The following is a 17702-nucleotide window of genomic DNA, read 5'->3' on the forward strand; positions in this document are numbered from 1 at the left end:
TAAAGTTTAGTCCTTCATGACCCCAGGACCCACAAGTTTCGATGGCGATGGTGACGAAGTGGTATTTGTCCAAGAGGTTCTTATATTTTCGTCTCTTTTCAGATTCTCTACGAGTTGCGACCATCCCAGCTTTTGTGGAAGAAGTAGGAAGATTAGAGGGGGCTAGAGTATCGGCACAAGTGAAATCCCATATTAAAGCCTTCCCTCGTTTCCATGGCACCAATGACATTCCATCAGGTCTCTTGCCGTCAGAACGACTACACCCCATTGGCTCTCTCACGGAAGGCGTTCCAGAAGAGATGAGGGCTCTCATGATGAGGTCATTAACATCGGAGTGGTGAGAGTATCTGCCAGCACTGTGGAGACATGATAGGCCATGTATACCTTTCTTATCCACTAAACTTCCGCAAGCAAGGCACCGGTGTTGTTCGCAGACATCTGCTCCCAAACGTAACGCACAAGCGATTCTAAAACTTTCGTCGGGAAGATGCAGCCCTAGGGATGGAGATGGAATAGCCTGTACCCAGGCACCTGCTTCAGGGGATGAAGTAGCTAGAAGACGTGCCTTATCCTCAGGATTGGTGGAGGACTGAAGAAGAGAAGAAAATCTGGAGTTTATAAGAGAAGCGTCCCATGAAGATTGTAAACTTCTCTTATCAAGCTCAGGTAGAGCAAGTCCGCCACACGATGTCCACTGGGAGATACAATCAATAATCTCAGCTTCAGAATCTTGATGAATATCCTGGCGAAGAAGAGAAGAGATCAATGGCATAGAGCTATGAATGGAAGAAAGGAAAGCTGGAGTGGCCAAATCAAGGGCTCGACGGATACCTAGACCTCCGTGATCCACTGGGAGAGATGCCTGTAGCCATGACCTATCCGTAAGAGAGCAGTTGAGAAGAGATTCTAGGCCAAGTTGGATGGTATTATCGTATTGATTTAGAAGATCTGTCTCGCGCCAGGATGGAGAACTACGAAGGAAATATAACAGTCTAGGTATTGCTAATGAGGCCCGCAAGAGATAGACAGCTGAGTGTGCAGAAATCTTAGATAGGCGAGTGAAAAAGAAATCTAATTTGGATATTTTGTCCAGTAACATGATGCGTCGAGTGTCAGTGTTTAGTGCTGCACCTAAAAGGGAGGCTCTGTCTGGTGATATAAGTTGAATTCCAGGTGCGACTTCGTTGAGGAGGGTATGCAGGGCGTTAGCCTGTTCGTTTGAGACTCCCAGGAAACCAACTTCACACTTACTGAAATTGAGATTTAATCCAATCTCGCGAGATTGATTATGAACCTTTGTCAAAGCTTCCAGGACATCTTCCTTGTCTCCAGCTATGGTTCCATCGTCGAGATACCAAATGTTTAACTCAGTATTGATGTTGCTGACAATAGATTGAAGTGTCAACGCAAATAAAGCAGGTCCTAGGGGGTCGCCTTGTTGAACACCTCGCTGGGAGAGGATAATGTCTTCACCAAAAAATAGGTAACTAGGCTTTGAATAGCACTGATGGATGAAAGCGTATATATAAGGGAAGTGCGTTTTTACAGCAGTAAGCATAGAGTCTCTGTTGATTTCGTTGAATGCATATTTACTAAACTTATATGGGCCTACTTTTGCTGTGGGCCCCCCCGCATTGAGAGCCCGTTACTTACGTTACTGTATGCAATATTGCAAGAGTGTATGATTCATCCGGCACTTCTGCTATCGTTAATTTCGTGAGCAAATGAAGGAAGGAAACTACTTTATTGCTTTTATTTCAATGCCCTTTTCCCTTCTCCGAACAAGAGGCACAGTACTTTCATGAAACATATAGTAATGCTTAGGGAAATTGTATATATAGAAGGGAAATTTTTGTCGTTTCGAAGGGAAATTCTGGTACAGGTCTCCAACTCCACCATTCAATCGATGCTGTTTGGGTCCTTGTTTGGGTCTTTCATCCGATATTTGATATTTCAGTCAGATAAATTGATGTGATGAGCAGAAGATGGGCCCAAGAAAGTGTGAAAGAAATAAAATGGATTAGAGATTAAGTTGTCAAACAACTTATCTATGAAGATAATGTTTTATCATGAAATATACATGATCCATACAGAAAGAAAGAACAATAGAAAGCATTAGGATTTCGATACAGTATTTTTCTTTGCTTTAAATAGAAAGTTTATGGTAAAAGGTATGACCGATAAGGATATATGATCAGGTATTATGGTCTTATCTGTTGTAGATTGAGAATTTGTCATTTTGCGAAAAAAAAAAAAAGTTTATTTTTTTTCAGTAGTTAGTAAACTAATGACTATTTTATAATCGTATTTTGTAATTATATGAAAAAATGACATTGACGGAGAATGACAGGAAGAAAACGTGTTGCTTGAACACAATAGTAAGATTATGTAACTCATTTTAAAGCCAAGGAAATCCTCTACAGAATGCTGAAGATCAGCCTGGTGAACACTTCGCCAGTAATAAGAAATTTCGTATTTCGATCTTTTTGTCAAACTACGACATCAGTACGTTCTACTGGGCCACAGGTAGTACTGAAAATTTTTGTATTTAATTTCTTTTTCTTATTTTTTTCTTGTAGTTTTTAAAAGTTAGTAACAAATTGTATTTTTAACTAAGAAATGTTCAGGTTCGTTGAAAATTGTGCTGCCATTTTTTTTTTTTTTTAAATAATTGCCTTTTAAAGAAAAGCGTGCAGTTTTAATATTAGGATCCATAGTATAAGTAGCAGTAGGAGTAGGGGTAGCAGTAGGAGTAGGAACGGGTTAAAAGCCACGCACGGGTTCGTTGGGTTCTGCTGTTGACATAAAATGGAAAAATTAAAGACTTTCCCACATTTTTCCGTGCACTTAAAATCTATGAATCCGTATAGTAAAACTGCACCAAGAGAAGAGTTGAAAATTTTACGCTTGCTGGTTTAGAATCAGAAAGAGAGGATGACTGTTTCGAAAAATTAGGAGTAAATAACTAATTAATTCACAGAAAAACAATAATACCTCGTGCTATTTGCGTGCAGGTTTCGTTTTCATTGTTCGCTAAGTGATTAGCGCTGGTCGACATGAAAATATCTCATTTGACATAGATAAATTTCAAGGGCGTTATCAGAAGGAATTGTCGAAACATTATAGTTCTTTTACGATTTGCGTATAACTACGGCGTCCGGATATATGACAAAAACTAGAGCAAAACGCAAACCAACCTGTGTGAGGTAACCACTAAAAAGACAAATGCTTTCTCACCGAGTCAGGGCAAGGTAAAGCTGGGAGTCCGAGCGGAAGCGAGGAGATCCTTTGGAAGATAACACGCGTCAGCGACTGTGGGTATGCGCGTAGCGAGGGTAGTGAAAACGTACGTTTTAGCAGTGATGCTAGTTTCAATATCATACTATGTAGAAATACACCACCGGTGAAAATAGTATCTAATACAATCAGCTTTTATATGCACTCACGTATTTTATTACTTTATATTTAATTCTATCGCCTGGACAAATTTGTTCTGTATAAATATATATTTTCATGAAAAGTATTTTACTTGTAGATCTTCCAAAATGTGGTGTGCCAAAAGTAAATCAGCACCGTTATTTGTGCAGGCAACGTATTTCTAAGTAAGTTAACGACAGAGACTTGCTATTTTCCTCCTTTTCTTTCTTTTTTCTTTCTTTCTAACAAACATATTCTGGAGCGAGAAATGTTGGTATGGTTCACAATTGTATTGCCAAACCATGTATTGTTTAACTCTGGTTTCAGAGTTCCACAGCCTAGTGTTGGCTGAATAAGTAAAGGTATAAGCAACAGCAATCCTTCCATATTGATTTATAACCATTGCACAACCATAGGGGGGGTCAGAAAATTCAGCTTTTGAAAAATCCACCCTTTTTCATTGAGTACCTCACTGTAACTTTTTTCTTTCATATGGAACTGCAGTTATATATTTTAGTTTTAGGAAAGATGTTTAGTTTCTTGCCTTGGCAAATTTTTTTTAGTAAAAGTTCTGTAATTTCATATTTAAATATGTTACTAGGTATCATCGTTATCATGTTTTTCTGGTCTTTTTTTCTCTTCCATCAATATGGGAAAGTCTGTACGACTAATTACATATCAGAGAAAATTTCAAAAAATGTTCTGGAAAACCGGGAAAAGTCAGGGAATTCTTCCTCGCAATTTTTGGTCGCTACCCTGGTAATCCTCCAGTTATGATTTCTTCTCTGCTTCTTGTTGCCTAACACTGAGTCCCACCATCTACTTTTCGGTCGTCCTTACGAACGTTCCTTCAAATATCTTTTCTGACCTGTCGTAGTCCATTCTGTTGTCGTGTCCAAGGCATCGCAGTCATGTGATGTCTTCATTCCTGGTGTGCAGATTGTATTGTTCGCAGTAAATTTTCCGTTCGAAGTTACGTAACACCTATTTTTCTTGTTCTCCAAGTACTCAGCATTTTGAACCATACACGACAACTAGTGTAATTAATGTCCTGTAAATTTCTGGTTTTATTCCTCTGTTTTCTGTTCTTAATCGAAGGGTTGATAGCAGAGCAAAGTATGCCCTGTTCGCTATGTTTATTCCGGTGTTTAATTTCTGTTGTCTGGTTATTGTCGGTTGTTATTGTTCCTAGATAGGTGAATTCTTGATGCCAACCTTCCATCTGTCTCTAGAAATAACTAGTAATTTTGTCTTGTTCTCTTCATTTGTAGCCCTATTTTCCGTGCCTCCAGATTGGTGATTGATGGCCTTGAGACTCGGACCAATGATGTCAGTGGCCAGGGATGTACGCAGAATTTATTTCAGGAGGGGTCTAAAGCGTTTCGGGGGTCCAAATACAATTTGAGGCTAAATTATATGAAAATTTCCAAAATTGCCCCTAAAAGTAGACTACATTTATAAAGAATAGTTGGGATTTCGGGGTGGGGTCCGAACCCCCAGGACCTCCCCCCTCCTGCGTACGTCCCTGTCAGTGGCGTCCATGTAAGCTAAGACTTGATAACTGTTATTCATCAGACTCCTCGTTTGCTTTCTATTAGCTTACAGGGATGCTGCCGCGAGTTCTGGGTTGAAAAGGGAAAAGAAAGAAAAAGAGAAAGAGAAAGAAAAAAACAAATGGAGGGTGGGAACCCTGTATCGTGCATGGAATAAGTCGGAGTGGGAATCCTTCACCCCTGGTGGGGGAATATTCATGAAGCTATCAGCTTATGTCTAATTTTATATATATATTTCATTTCTTACTTTCGAACCTACAAGGTTCGACCAAAATGAAGACTTTTATATCGGACTTCCGAAGAAAAGTAAAATAAATACAGGACCGTGTTTATTATATATAGGATTCCCAGTCACGACCCCCTTTTCAGTTTTATTAAAATCAGGGTTGGCAAAAACCATGGTTTTTATTGAAAAAAACCAAAAAAAAAAAAAAAAAAAAACAGATTTTTTTGGTTTAAATAATTTACTCTATATATTTATATTAGATATGGACAGAAATTAGTTTGTTTCGCCTTGGTGTTATTATGCTACAACAAGGTTATCCTGGAAGGGGTCACATAAGGGTAAAGCGGAATCCAAACCGCTTCTCGACTTACATCCAAGAGAAATTGTCCATTTGGACACGAAACCGGGACTAATTGGTCACAAATGCGATTGCCGACTCACTCACGAAGGTCTACTGATGAAAATACGTTGTACTGATCTTTACATAGGCCTACTTGTTAATATAATTGTGAAGAGTTATTTCAGAAGGACAAAAAGAAACAGTTACACAACTAAAAACATTATACAGAATTATATATAAATTGGGAAACTCCCGCCTTAGCCATTGGAAAAATCCTGTTATTACTTTAAATGTATTTCTATGTAAAATTTTAAGGTCAACGTATCAAAATCACTACGCTAAAACTGAGATATTAAACTACAAATTTGGTATGTAGGTATCATTCAATAAAATTAAAACAAAGTCAAATCCAAGTTGATGTTAGAAGTTACGTAGGTAGTTGATAACTTTTGCCAATTTCTGTCAATATATTTAAGCAACCTTAGCTTCTTTATAAAACAACAGGCATTCATTCAAGTAGAAATATATAATTTGGTTTCATTTCGTATGTTTAGGCTTAACATCCTTATGAAATACCAAGGTTATCACAGAGAAGACTTTCGCTTAAAGGGACACCTCGAATCGCTAATTGGTTTACACTTGAAAGATGGGTTGTGGTTCGACCGACAATTGAACATGGGACCCCTTGATTAAAAGGTGAAAAGTAGATAAACGTAATGCGGATGGTTTGATATGTGGAAACGTCACCATGAAGTTCACACGATTTAAAGCATTTTTCAGTCTTTCTTTTCTGATTACAATAGAAGAAGGAGTAAAGAAGAGAAGAGGAAGTTGGGATAGGAAGAGAGGAAAAAGAGGGAATGTAAGAAGATGAGAAAAGAGGGAAACTGTTACTGGATATTTTTGAGAAATATGGTAAAGGAAAGTGAATAATTATCGAATTGGGATCATTTCTAATAGCTATTGGGTGAATATTTGGTATTAAGGTGATCAAAGGTAGACACATGTTAACCCATACCTCTCAGACCTAGATCCATTTAACCCCAACTACCGAATTATCCCAATCTAGCTCTGAGATAGATGAGAAAGTTTAATTTAACAGTTTATTCAATATTTCAGAAAGTTCTTGACTAGTATCCAATACTTGAAGGATAAATGATGAAGTTGATGGCATGCTAAAATCGACCGCAGAAAAAAAAATCAGAGTAACACATATTTGTCGAAGATTTTGACTCGCGAAATTCTCCCATGATGATCGTTCGTTCAGGTTACTTCGGTCTTTTTTGTTTCCTTTGTAGAGCCAACTTATATTAAGTTAGTATTGACTTGCAACGACTTGAATTGCCAACTACCATTAATTATAGTAAGTCACACATATATGTCAAAAGAATTGGTGCACTTAATAATAAACCTACATTTCACTCACACTCACATTCATACAGGACAATGTATACTTCAGGTTGCATTTAGTTGAATTAAACTAACCTAACTACATTTCTATAGACATTTATTACATTTTAAGAAAACTTAATTCGACAGCACAGGAGAAATTTCGATACATGAAAAGAAAATAATACTAGTAATAACAATATGGTTTATAGACATGCATAGAAATTTGTTACTTTTCAATATCTAATGACACATTTCTCTTTGTAGAAATATTAAAAGTTGAATTACGTTAAAAAAAATCGACAAAACGAAAAACGAAGAGAGAAAAAAAATCAAAGGTCAACGTTGAACATATTTAAAATTCAGTACAAGTGAAAGGGGAAAGAAAAAATATAATTGGTTAATCATTTTTCTTAAAAAAAAAAACACTTTGGTAGCATTTTTATTGAGTCTCTGTCCCAAGAGGAGAAATTTCGACAATTTTATGACTTCTTTTCTCACGTCGATAATAACTCCTTTATCAACTCTCTTTATACACTGTGATTGGTGTCCATGAGAGTATTTAATCGTTTGTCTTAACTACCGACAAAAAAATAGTTTCTTCATATTATATATATTTTCCATTTCGTCACTTGACGCACTTGGTATAAACATTCAAAATTTATTAAGATTAAAAAAAATATCGAATCCAGTCCCAGACATTGGGAACATATTTCCATTATATGACACTTCCACAGAGCTGGGTCTCCGGACCCATCCCAGGTCCTGTATTCATATCACTAAATTATTAACCACATTTCACTTTAAATTAAGATCGCTAAATTTTATTCCTGGTCTAGATCATGGAGTCAAGAGATTCGAGTCACTGAACTGACGAATGACATAGTTACGTTTCCGGTCGTAGGGGAAGGATTTGGGGCACACTCTTTCATAGTTTACTGATTTCACTATTGTTTTACAAAATAACTTTAGATACGGATTAGGGTTTTTTTACGACCTGCTACTTGTTCTATTTACATGCAATATTTAACATAGTATTAAACTCTAATAGTCACGAACATTAATAACAAATCAGTAAGGTGTCATTTATCACAAATTACGCGGTAATACTTTACAATCACAAATAGTTGGTCAAAATCGGGTGTCAGAATCTATGGCAACCTAAAACAACCAGGGTAAATATCGAGCCCTTACATACATATTCGCTTATATATATATTCATATTACTCAATATAATAAATTTTATTCTAATATCAATCTTAGTATTTCGTCGACACTTAATTCTATACGTAATCTTTTCATATTCATAAGTATTCACACTTTCTTGGCTAAAGAAAAAAAAAACCTGACAAACAAGAATCTTTTTCTTTTAATAAGGTTGCAACATTGCAATGCATATATAAACCCGATAATCAATAAAATTTCAATTTTATTAAGATCCGCGTATAGAGAAATGGTTGATATTATTTAATAAGTCGACACAAAAGTGGAAATACAGCAAATATAGCAGGCACGTAAGTTTCCAAACTATGTAAGTATACATATATAAATGTATATACAGAGAAGGAAAGAAAGAAAAAAATCAAGATTATTTAAAATTAGTGGGCCCAAACTACTAATACATACACACCATATAACCAATCAATAGAAAGAAACCAGAAATCAGTAATCAATGGATATAGTTTGTACGATCGATGAACAACAAGTACCTTCTCGTCAGTCCCTCCCATGGTGGATTGAGTATCGTGAAAAACGGTAGTAAATTGTTCTGAAATACCGGGAGATACCTCCGCGAATTGTATCCCTCGATGTCTCAGTTAATACATACGATCGAAATAAGTGATATGAACATTGTATGCTTTCATGAGTTTCAAAACCGGGGGGGGGGGGAGGAAGGTTAAAATTTAAAAAGAAACTTTAGAGAATGAGTAGAAGAAAGAATAGGTAAAAAGAGAGGAGACAGAACACTACAACTACGAAATATAAGTGGTCGAATTTATGTATACAACATACTAACATACTATAACCAAATATTTTCTTATATGCCAAAAGGGGTTTGGCTTACCAAATAAATAGCCGAAAAACAAATGTCCGCAACGACGAGACGAGTCTGTGCCCTCGATGGGATTTTCGGAAAGACAAAGGCTTTAGGGAAATCCCACCACTCACCGTATCCGGTCAACGCCATTGAAGACCCCGGAATCCACCGGAAGGTTAGAGAAGGCTCTAATTTAGAATTTCAAAAAAAAAATCATCCGACCTTTTAGAAACTAAGAAAGTCCAGAATAGTAATGAAACTAGAGTAAAATAATAGCTAAGATATCCCTAACTAGATATTTGCCAACATAAAAAATAAAAAATAAATAAACTGAATTTTAGATCGGTGATTTCAGTGACCAAACATCACCGATGGCTACCCTGCGCAGACAGGCCAAGGTCTGGGATGTCGTTAATTTCCATCATCTAATTAAACTAAGAAAAGAAACGAAAAGTACTTAAGAGGGTCAGGGGTCGACATCCGGGTACGCAATGGACATAAATATTAATTTAGTAGCGGTTGATTTAATCGGATAGCCCGATCTGAGCTGTTAGCTATATGAACACTGCACAGTAAATAAGGTAAGCAACGAAAAAAAATCTCGGAGAGTCAATGAATGTTAAAGGTACAAATGAACAAAACCTGTACTTTTCGATGATCACAGGATATAGCAGTTATTTTTCTTAATTATCATTTCTGTCAACCTTTAAAAGTAATTCCCACATGATGCTACACTATCTGATGAAAGGCTTAAGATCTGGGGCTGTTAATATGAGGTACTTAAATGCGAAGTAACATACAATTCCCAACTACACATTACTATCCAATAGCAAACTCGGTTGGATGAATGTACTGGTGTAGAAGTCAAAACGCGAGAGATTTTCAGTAAAACATATTCATATTTTCAATATATAATATACACTAGGCCTATCCATTTAAATATAGGTGTCATATCATCTCATTCATTACATATTATAATCGTATTATTATTATATTGTTACATTTATTTATTATTTACTCATTTCCACACGAAGTAATATTTTACAGACACCCTATTTCATACATTTACAAGCAGGCCATACACATATTTATATTATACACTAATAAATATATAAATATCACATTCCGTTACGATTAAACTACTACACGATAACATTCATCGAACCACGGACTCTGTTTCGAAGCACCCAAATTATATTTACTTCGCAGTTAAAAAAAAATCATACGTGTATTCACTGAAAGTTAAATTGTCAACGATGAATTTATTTCTGATTTGCTGATAGAACTAAAGCAACAATGTTTTTTTTCTACAGCCACGGGAAAAGAGAATGTAATATTACATTTTGAAAGAAACAGTAACATCATGTAGGCTTATTTATATTAAGAAAATAGGCATTCTTGATTTCAGTGGATATTTCGGTTTCTAAATGACATAGCAAGCTGTAATTCTTAGAACTACGAGATCTCATGCTATTTCATCGAAACGTACACTCATATGAACCGAAAACCATGTCCACGGGATGTAATTTGAGAATAAGGGGCCAAAATCAAACAACCTAGATCGCTAACTCATGCAATGACGTAATGTTAACAAACAACTGATTACCGGAAACGGACACGATGGCGCTGTAGTAGAGAAATAATTCGCTGTGTACTAAAATATAGCCGTGATATCTTATACTTAAAACACACTACTCCCTTGTCGGTATATACAGTTGGCTCTATTGTACTTTAGGGGGACAAAATGAAAAGGGTAACCCTAGGTCCAACTGACCTGACCAATTGTTTACAACATGTTTACTAGAGATTGATGCCCTGGGGGCTCCTTAACAAGATTTATTGAGGGACCTTTCCCCTGAGAGGGGAAAAGGCCCTAAAACAAACAATAACTAATAGAAATGGTTCAATTCCGAAAAGGAATAGGAGCCCTTTTAGTGAGATTAAGCTGCCATTCTGATAGTTAGTATTACAGTATTAGTACATGCAATTACTGAAAAAAAAAAAATCACATTCACAGTATACACTATAGAATGTACGAAACCAGGTCGTATTTCCCTAATCCCTGAGTTTTAAAAGATCAAAAATCACTCTCCTTTCTGTCTTTTCTATCTGGGCAGCAACATGGCGTCCTAATAAACAGAAATCCGGAATTTCACAAACTATCCACTGTTTCTTTAATGAAAATGCATATTTTGGGCTCCTAAATGATCATATGGCGTTTACTACGGCATTTAATCTGATTTTTTACTGGATTTTCACTAAAAATTTAAGTCCTTACAAGCAAATATAGAGTACATGCTGTCCACGGCTGTGCTTGTAGAATCGTCTGTGTTGAGAAAAGAAAACATTGTACCGAAAACGACAGGGATTGGAGAATTCCACCAATCAGGGCGGAGTCTTTCAGCCGCGGAAATTACAAAGCAAATAGAAATTTGGTGAAATCCAGATATAACCCGATCTGAAAGTGACTATGGACTAGTGAGAGGGGGTGAGGGAAGGTTTAATTACCTGGCCAAATTCTACATTGGTCTAAAATTAAGAAAATTTATATCCAATGGCGGAACTATATTTCGGTATGACGTCAGAATGGTAAACCTTGTAACTATTCAACTTGTATATGCGAAAATGAGATTTTACAATTAATCAGCATATAAATAAATATTTTATTCCGTGAAAATATAATTTCTAATGAGACCTTTCGATTCATTACATTCATTTGAAGTAAAGAGGATAAATAAATTGTGTAATTAAACCGAAATTGGATTTAAAAAATTTTACTAGGTACAGGGTGAGTAAAAAAAAGTTGCCATTACTTTCAACTGTAATGGTACATTACAGGGTTAAATAATACTGGAGCAAGTCTATCTCCCTTTCAGACTCCCTTTTTCACACAGAATCTGTTGGGTCTGTGTTTTTTCTATTTTGACTGAGACAAATACTTCTGTGGTAGCAGTCTGTGATAGCGTATGAGTTCATTGGAGATTCTCAGTTCGTGTAAAGCCCTTCACAGTTCGTCTCTGAGAACACTGTCGATGCTGTGCAGAAGTCTATAAATAGATGATGTGTTGTAATGTTTTGCTCTCAGAATTTTTCGTTATTTGCAATTTCAAATTTTGTAACCGCTTTCCGGATCTGCCCCATGTTGTCCCACCAATGAGTACTTTCAGGAGACCTGAACTTACCTAGTTAAGACATCAAAGAACATTTAGAAAAAGGGATTACAGAACTTTTCCCGAATTGCCCTCCGGTCTCAACAATGAGGTGAGCATGAAGCACCGAGAGGTTCGGATGTCTCCTCTCGAAATCCTCACGGACATCCAGATGATTGCTCAGATCAGAACACACAAAAATATCATTCATACATGGAAGGAAAACACATTAAATAAAGTGACATTATGCGTTAAAAAAAATCACAACACTAAACACTGATATGGACGTAAACACTCAAGTATTTCCACAAACATAAAATTACACTTCACATTTTACGATATTATATCCCTTTGCATCACTGTATAGATGAATGAAAAATTATATTTAGGGGTTCACCACAAGTATTTTTCTTACACCACTCACTAATGCACGTGGGGATTAACACTGTGGGGTAACACTAAAGTAATCCCACAACGTAAGTTCCTGGCTGCTACGAAGAAAGTCCATATCCAGCAGAACACATCCATGGAATCACAATGTAGAATTAGAACATTGGAGGACTCGTACTACTTATACAAACAGGGTCAGTGAACCCGGGAATTCACTAAGTGGGGGCTAGCCGTGATACTAGTCTTTGATCGGCTACGAGCTCATGCCCCTTTACGTAATTCTGTATTGAGTTAAACAAATGTGTTGGCTATATTGATGCGTGGAAAAAAAACTCCTGCCGCCTTATGCAGAGTCGTTTTGACGTTATGATTAGCGTCATACTAAAAGCCTGACTACTGCAGGGAACATATGTTAGTCGACTTCTTTAGTATGCCACTAATCACGCATCAAAACGACTCTGCATAAGGCCCCTGGAGTCGAGAGGCTCCAGATAGTTGGATTGACTGACTGGTCAATGTTGGCAGTTCATTTTAAAATATAATCAGGTTAAATCACCTATATGTATATGCAAATTAAATGTTAAAAGAATCGACGTTAATTCACAATTCACTGGACACAATGCAAGAGAACACGATAAACTTATCGTGGGAACTTGTAGATAAAAATTGACTGAGCAATACGGTTGTCACCGCTGAGTCGTTCGAACATCTGGTCTGCAGTATTTCCATAAACAATTAAAGAAAGCACTTAATTCAGTTCCAAATAACTATAGAACGTAGTCTTTACATATTAATGAGTAAGGAAGAAACACTGAGGACCCAAGTAAGAGAAAATACAATTATGATATATATAGTTCAGAAAATGAACGTAGTCTTTGTCGCTCACTAAATTTCTCTCACAGTTGAAAAACGTTTCAGGTATATGTATGAATGAACGATGAAAGACTTGTTCTGTTGCGTGGGAAAGAAATTGAATTATTAGTAGTTGTCACCGAAGAAAGAAATTATTGCGTCGCAGAAATAAAGTATAAATTGAAAAATGGTTTCTGTCTTTCCAAAATATACAGAGCGTCCATAAAAAATTACTTCTATAACCTGGTCACGGTTATAATTTCAATAGTTGCCATTTCAGAAGCAAAAATTTTCCTTATTTTGACCATTTTTAGATATACTATGTTTTTTGTAATTAGACTGTTCATATTATAATCGTGACTAAATCATATATATGCTGAAAGGTTTGTTGCTCTGATATATGAGAACACAAGTGCCGATCCTGAAGAACTCGTACTAATTGCACATTGCAATTTACTGCCAGGTGAACAGTTGCTTAGCAGCAGTGGAAGTGACAAATATTCAGATCCGGATGAACCTGAGGAAAATATTTCAGTGACGAATTGCTTCCCTCCCAAAATATTGACATCGATATCGGAAGTTATGTTGCCGTGACGTATGCAGTCGGGCGGAGACGTAAATTGTATGTGGGACACATAACTGCTGTCGAAAGTGATGGAATGTACCGAGTGAAATACATGCGTAAAAATGATCAGGGTAAAGACACATTCTTTTTTCATCCACGTGTAGACGATTTTGATTTTGTGGAATGAAATCGCATCCAGAAAGTTCTTCGGAAACCCCGTGAGAAACAAGGTCGCTTCACTTTTACCACGAGCACCTGAAGGAGTTGAACATTACTAATTAAAATGCCACACTGTGCATTTGTGTGCACTTTTTCTATTTTTCATACTATGTTGAATTTTGTAATGTTTACCATTTACAACTGTAGTTATCATCAATAAATATCAATAACTTATATCGGTTTACATTTCTTGTGTGGCTTTCCAATCGATCTCTGTTCGCATTTTGTAGTTCTTTTTCCCTTTTTCTCAATGTTCCAATAAGCTTTGCGACTTTCAATTTTGAGTCTTCATTCCTTAACAATTATTTGTTTTAGTCAAAGTGCACGCCGTTACGTACGTCACCAAACATGTGCGTACGTTACGCTAATTAGGATTTGTTTTGCTAAGATAGCGATGCATCCCAAACATTGGTTTCCATGCGGAAATAACATAGCAGTAGTCACCTTTACACACAATCTTCTTCGAACATACACATGCAGCAGCAGAGCAGAATTTGCCGTTTTCTTCTCGATGTCTGACTTCCATGTCCATTTAATTGTGCGTACGTCACGATGTTTCGCACATTCGTGCATTTTTTTTTTTTTAAAAATAAGTGATTGATGGTGTATTTTATATCAACTTAACGATGCATTTCCCATCTTTCCAATAAAAAAAAAGTAGTAAAGTGATATCTTCATTATGAAGACCGTTACATTCAAAGAAAATCAGAAAAGGAAGTCAACGTGTTACGTATGTCACTTTGCTTTCACCCTACATCTTTATCAGACAAGATGTATAGTCGGGCTGTCTGGGTCACAGGGTTCACTTTACACTACATTCACTGCACGAATCCAGAGAACATCTGGCTTCTCAGGATTTACAAAGGATAAAATGGACTAACTGAATAGAGAAATGCCACTTTCATTTGTTATGGGTTGTAATTTGTATCCATTTATATCTACTACTGCCACCTTGTCGTCGAATTTGGTGAATGTGTTCCAGTGAACTTAGGCAATACGAAAATACTTTGGCAAAAAAGTTTGGTCGTGCTATAGAAGCTGCAAGAATGTACGTGTTCCAGGAGCTTTGCCTTGTTGAAATGATCTTGTAGGGATGTTGTTGATCCGAAGAACTCTTCTTGACTGACAAACGTAAAATGCATTCTTGTAAAGTTTACCGGTGCTTAGTCAAAAAACTGCCGGGTATAATAATTGTATTATCATACAATAGTGCATACTTGCTCGGACTGCCAACTTATTGACTATGCGCCCAACCATATTACAAAGGGCCTCTTCATCAGTTGTAGCAAAATGCCTATGCTAAAATTGACTCCAATACCTTAGTCCCAACAGGTCGGTGCATGACAGAACGTGTCCATACATTCACATACATGTATCTCCAAATTGTTTTTCTCTCCCACATATATCACAGTGTCAGTTACTTTCATACTTGTTGCAATTTCTGTAATAATTATTTCCTTCCATTTTACAAGAACCTAAATTAACGATATTTTCAACTCCACTTTAGAAGTTGGAAATTTTAGTAACAAATACTCTCATTCTAATCCGAAAATTAAATTTTGGGGATACATTCATAACAATACGAATATTTTTTAACATTTTTTGAAAAGTTCAAAATATGTCGTTTTGAGAATTCAATTCAAAGTTTTGATTTTTCAATATATATAAAAATTCTATAGTGTTATATACCATTTGAAAGCTTTGTTCGTGGTTAAATAGAGCAAATGTCACTCATGCAATTTTTGGTAAATTTTGAGAACTTAGGTGCCCTGTAATTTCGAAACCAGTTTAGTTATCAACCTGAAGTATCAGTTTTTGTTGTTTTCCAATGTTACTAAGAACGTACAGTCCGCAGCAAAAAACCTACAACATGAGCGTGTAAGTTTATTGTGAAACAACGAAGTCTTTTACTCCAAAATAAGTGTGCAGGGAAGGACACCGAGGTTTCTCCTGCGTGATTCGTGCCACTTAGACGTTGTGTCGATTCCCTGGGCTGTTAGGCGTAGTTTCACAAAATCTCGTAAGGTAAAGTAGAATTTGTTTGAAAATTGTGATTTGACATAGATTTTGATTGGCTCTGTAATATCAATGGCAGTTAAGTTTAACTCGTTCAAGCACTGGGAGAACCATCTATACTCTCTATACATGATGCAAGTTTGAATTTTTTTTTTTTTTTCAAATGAATTTTCAGTAACAGTTTGTTACATAGCACAAAGAAAAATTTGTGTGGCAATTGTTTGGTAATATTTGGCGAACAAAAGGAAAACTATTTCGTCTTAGGCAAAAGTAGCTGCCACTACACTAATCTTTCAGTTAAAGTAGGAAGTGGTGGTTAGCACAGTTCGTGTCCTTGAAAAATCCTGAAAAGAATATTCTTCTGATTGTAGTCACTGACGTGAGTCTTCAGATCCCGCTGTGTAAGAGCGTGTGCCCAGCTGTTCGCTGATTTGTGTTGTTATGATAATCGAAGAGAAATTGGAGCATTTCGTGTGCATTACATTTTGCTTTAAAACGAAAATCGGATCGATTGTTTATAAACTGGTGAAGATAGCTTTCAGGGGTAATCGTGTGTGCTACAATAAGTTTGAGGAGGGTAGAGAGTCAGTTAAAGGTACCATCAATCCTGAAGTCTGTGCAGATTAATGAGGAAGGAGAATATTGTCAGGGTCGGAATTAGCATGATTCTACTTGACTTGCAATTAGAGGAAAGGAAATTAAATGTGACGTTTCATGCAATGCATACGATTTTTATGGAATAATTGGAGATGGGCCATGTGTCTGCCAGATTCATTCCAACATTGCTGACTAAGAAACAGGAATAAGGGTTTGAAGTGTCCCATTTTCTCTTAAATCGGGCTAAAAATGACCTAGATTTGTTGAATAGGTTTGTAACAAGTGATGAGTCTTGGATATATGAGTATGGCTCCGAAACTAAATTGCAGTTTTCGAAGTGGAAGAGCCGAGGCCCATTGCAACCGAGAGAAACTAGACAAGGCCGTTCGAATGTAAAGACATTGTTAAGTGTTTTTATTTATTTACGTATTGTTAAGTGTTTTTATTTATTTACGTATTTTCTTTTTCTATCGGTATTATGTACAATGAATACTCACGAAGGAGCAGACAATTAAAAGAGTCGTACTATAAAAGTGTTCTTGAGCGATAGCACGAAAAGTTCCATCGCAAGAGCATTCTAGGGTGTGAAGATTTGGAACCTGTATTACGATAACATCCCATCTCATTGTTCCTCCTCCGTCGCCACTATTTGGCTAAATTCCAAATTCCTGTACTACCACGACCTGCTATTCTCTAGACTCACACCAACTTCCATCTGTTTCCAAAATCGCACTCAAAGGAAAGAGGCTTGATACGATGGAACAGCCTCAAGCAAATGCAGATACAATTATTAAGGCCTTCAGAAATGGGCATTTCCAGGAATGCTGCCAAAAATGTAAACATCGTTGGAGCCACCTGTGTTCACTCACTTGGGGACTAAGTGGAAGAGGTCAAATAGTCTGTAAGTACTGTTTCTTATATTACATGCTGCTTCTTATTTTACAGCAATCT

General features: G+C 36.5%; 1 protein-coding gene across 3 annotated transcripts in view; it reads left to right on the forward strand.

Annotated features, from left to right (window-relative positions):
- The first annotated feature begins 1905 nt into the window (after positions 1-1905).
- The window catches only part of LOC145685925 (molybdenum cofactor biosynthesis protein 1-like), a 57672-nt gene continuing 41875 nt past the window's right edge, over positions 1906-17702 (forward strand). The window contains exon 1 of one of the 3 annotated variants that reach the window (XM_081758698.1): positions 1906-2198. Coding sequence is in view for 1 of the 3 variants with exons in the window: in XM_081758695.1 (XP_081614821.1) it covers positions 2425-2526 (102 nt within the window). In the remaining 2 variants the exon portion in view is untranslated. Of the gene's footprint in view, positions 2199-2263; positions 2527-17702 lie in introns of those variants that run through there. The other 2 variants (XM_081758696.1, XM_081758695.1) reach the window with 2 other exon arrangements.

The sequence above is a fragment of the Thermobia domestica genome, chromosome 5, assembly GCF_964235325.1.
Source record: "Thermobia domestica chromosome 5, izTheDome1.hap1.1, whole genome shotgun sequence".
Classification (NCBI taxonomy): Eukaryota; Metazoa; Arthropoda; class Insecta; order Zygentoma; family Lepismatidae; genus Thermobia; species Thermobia domestica.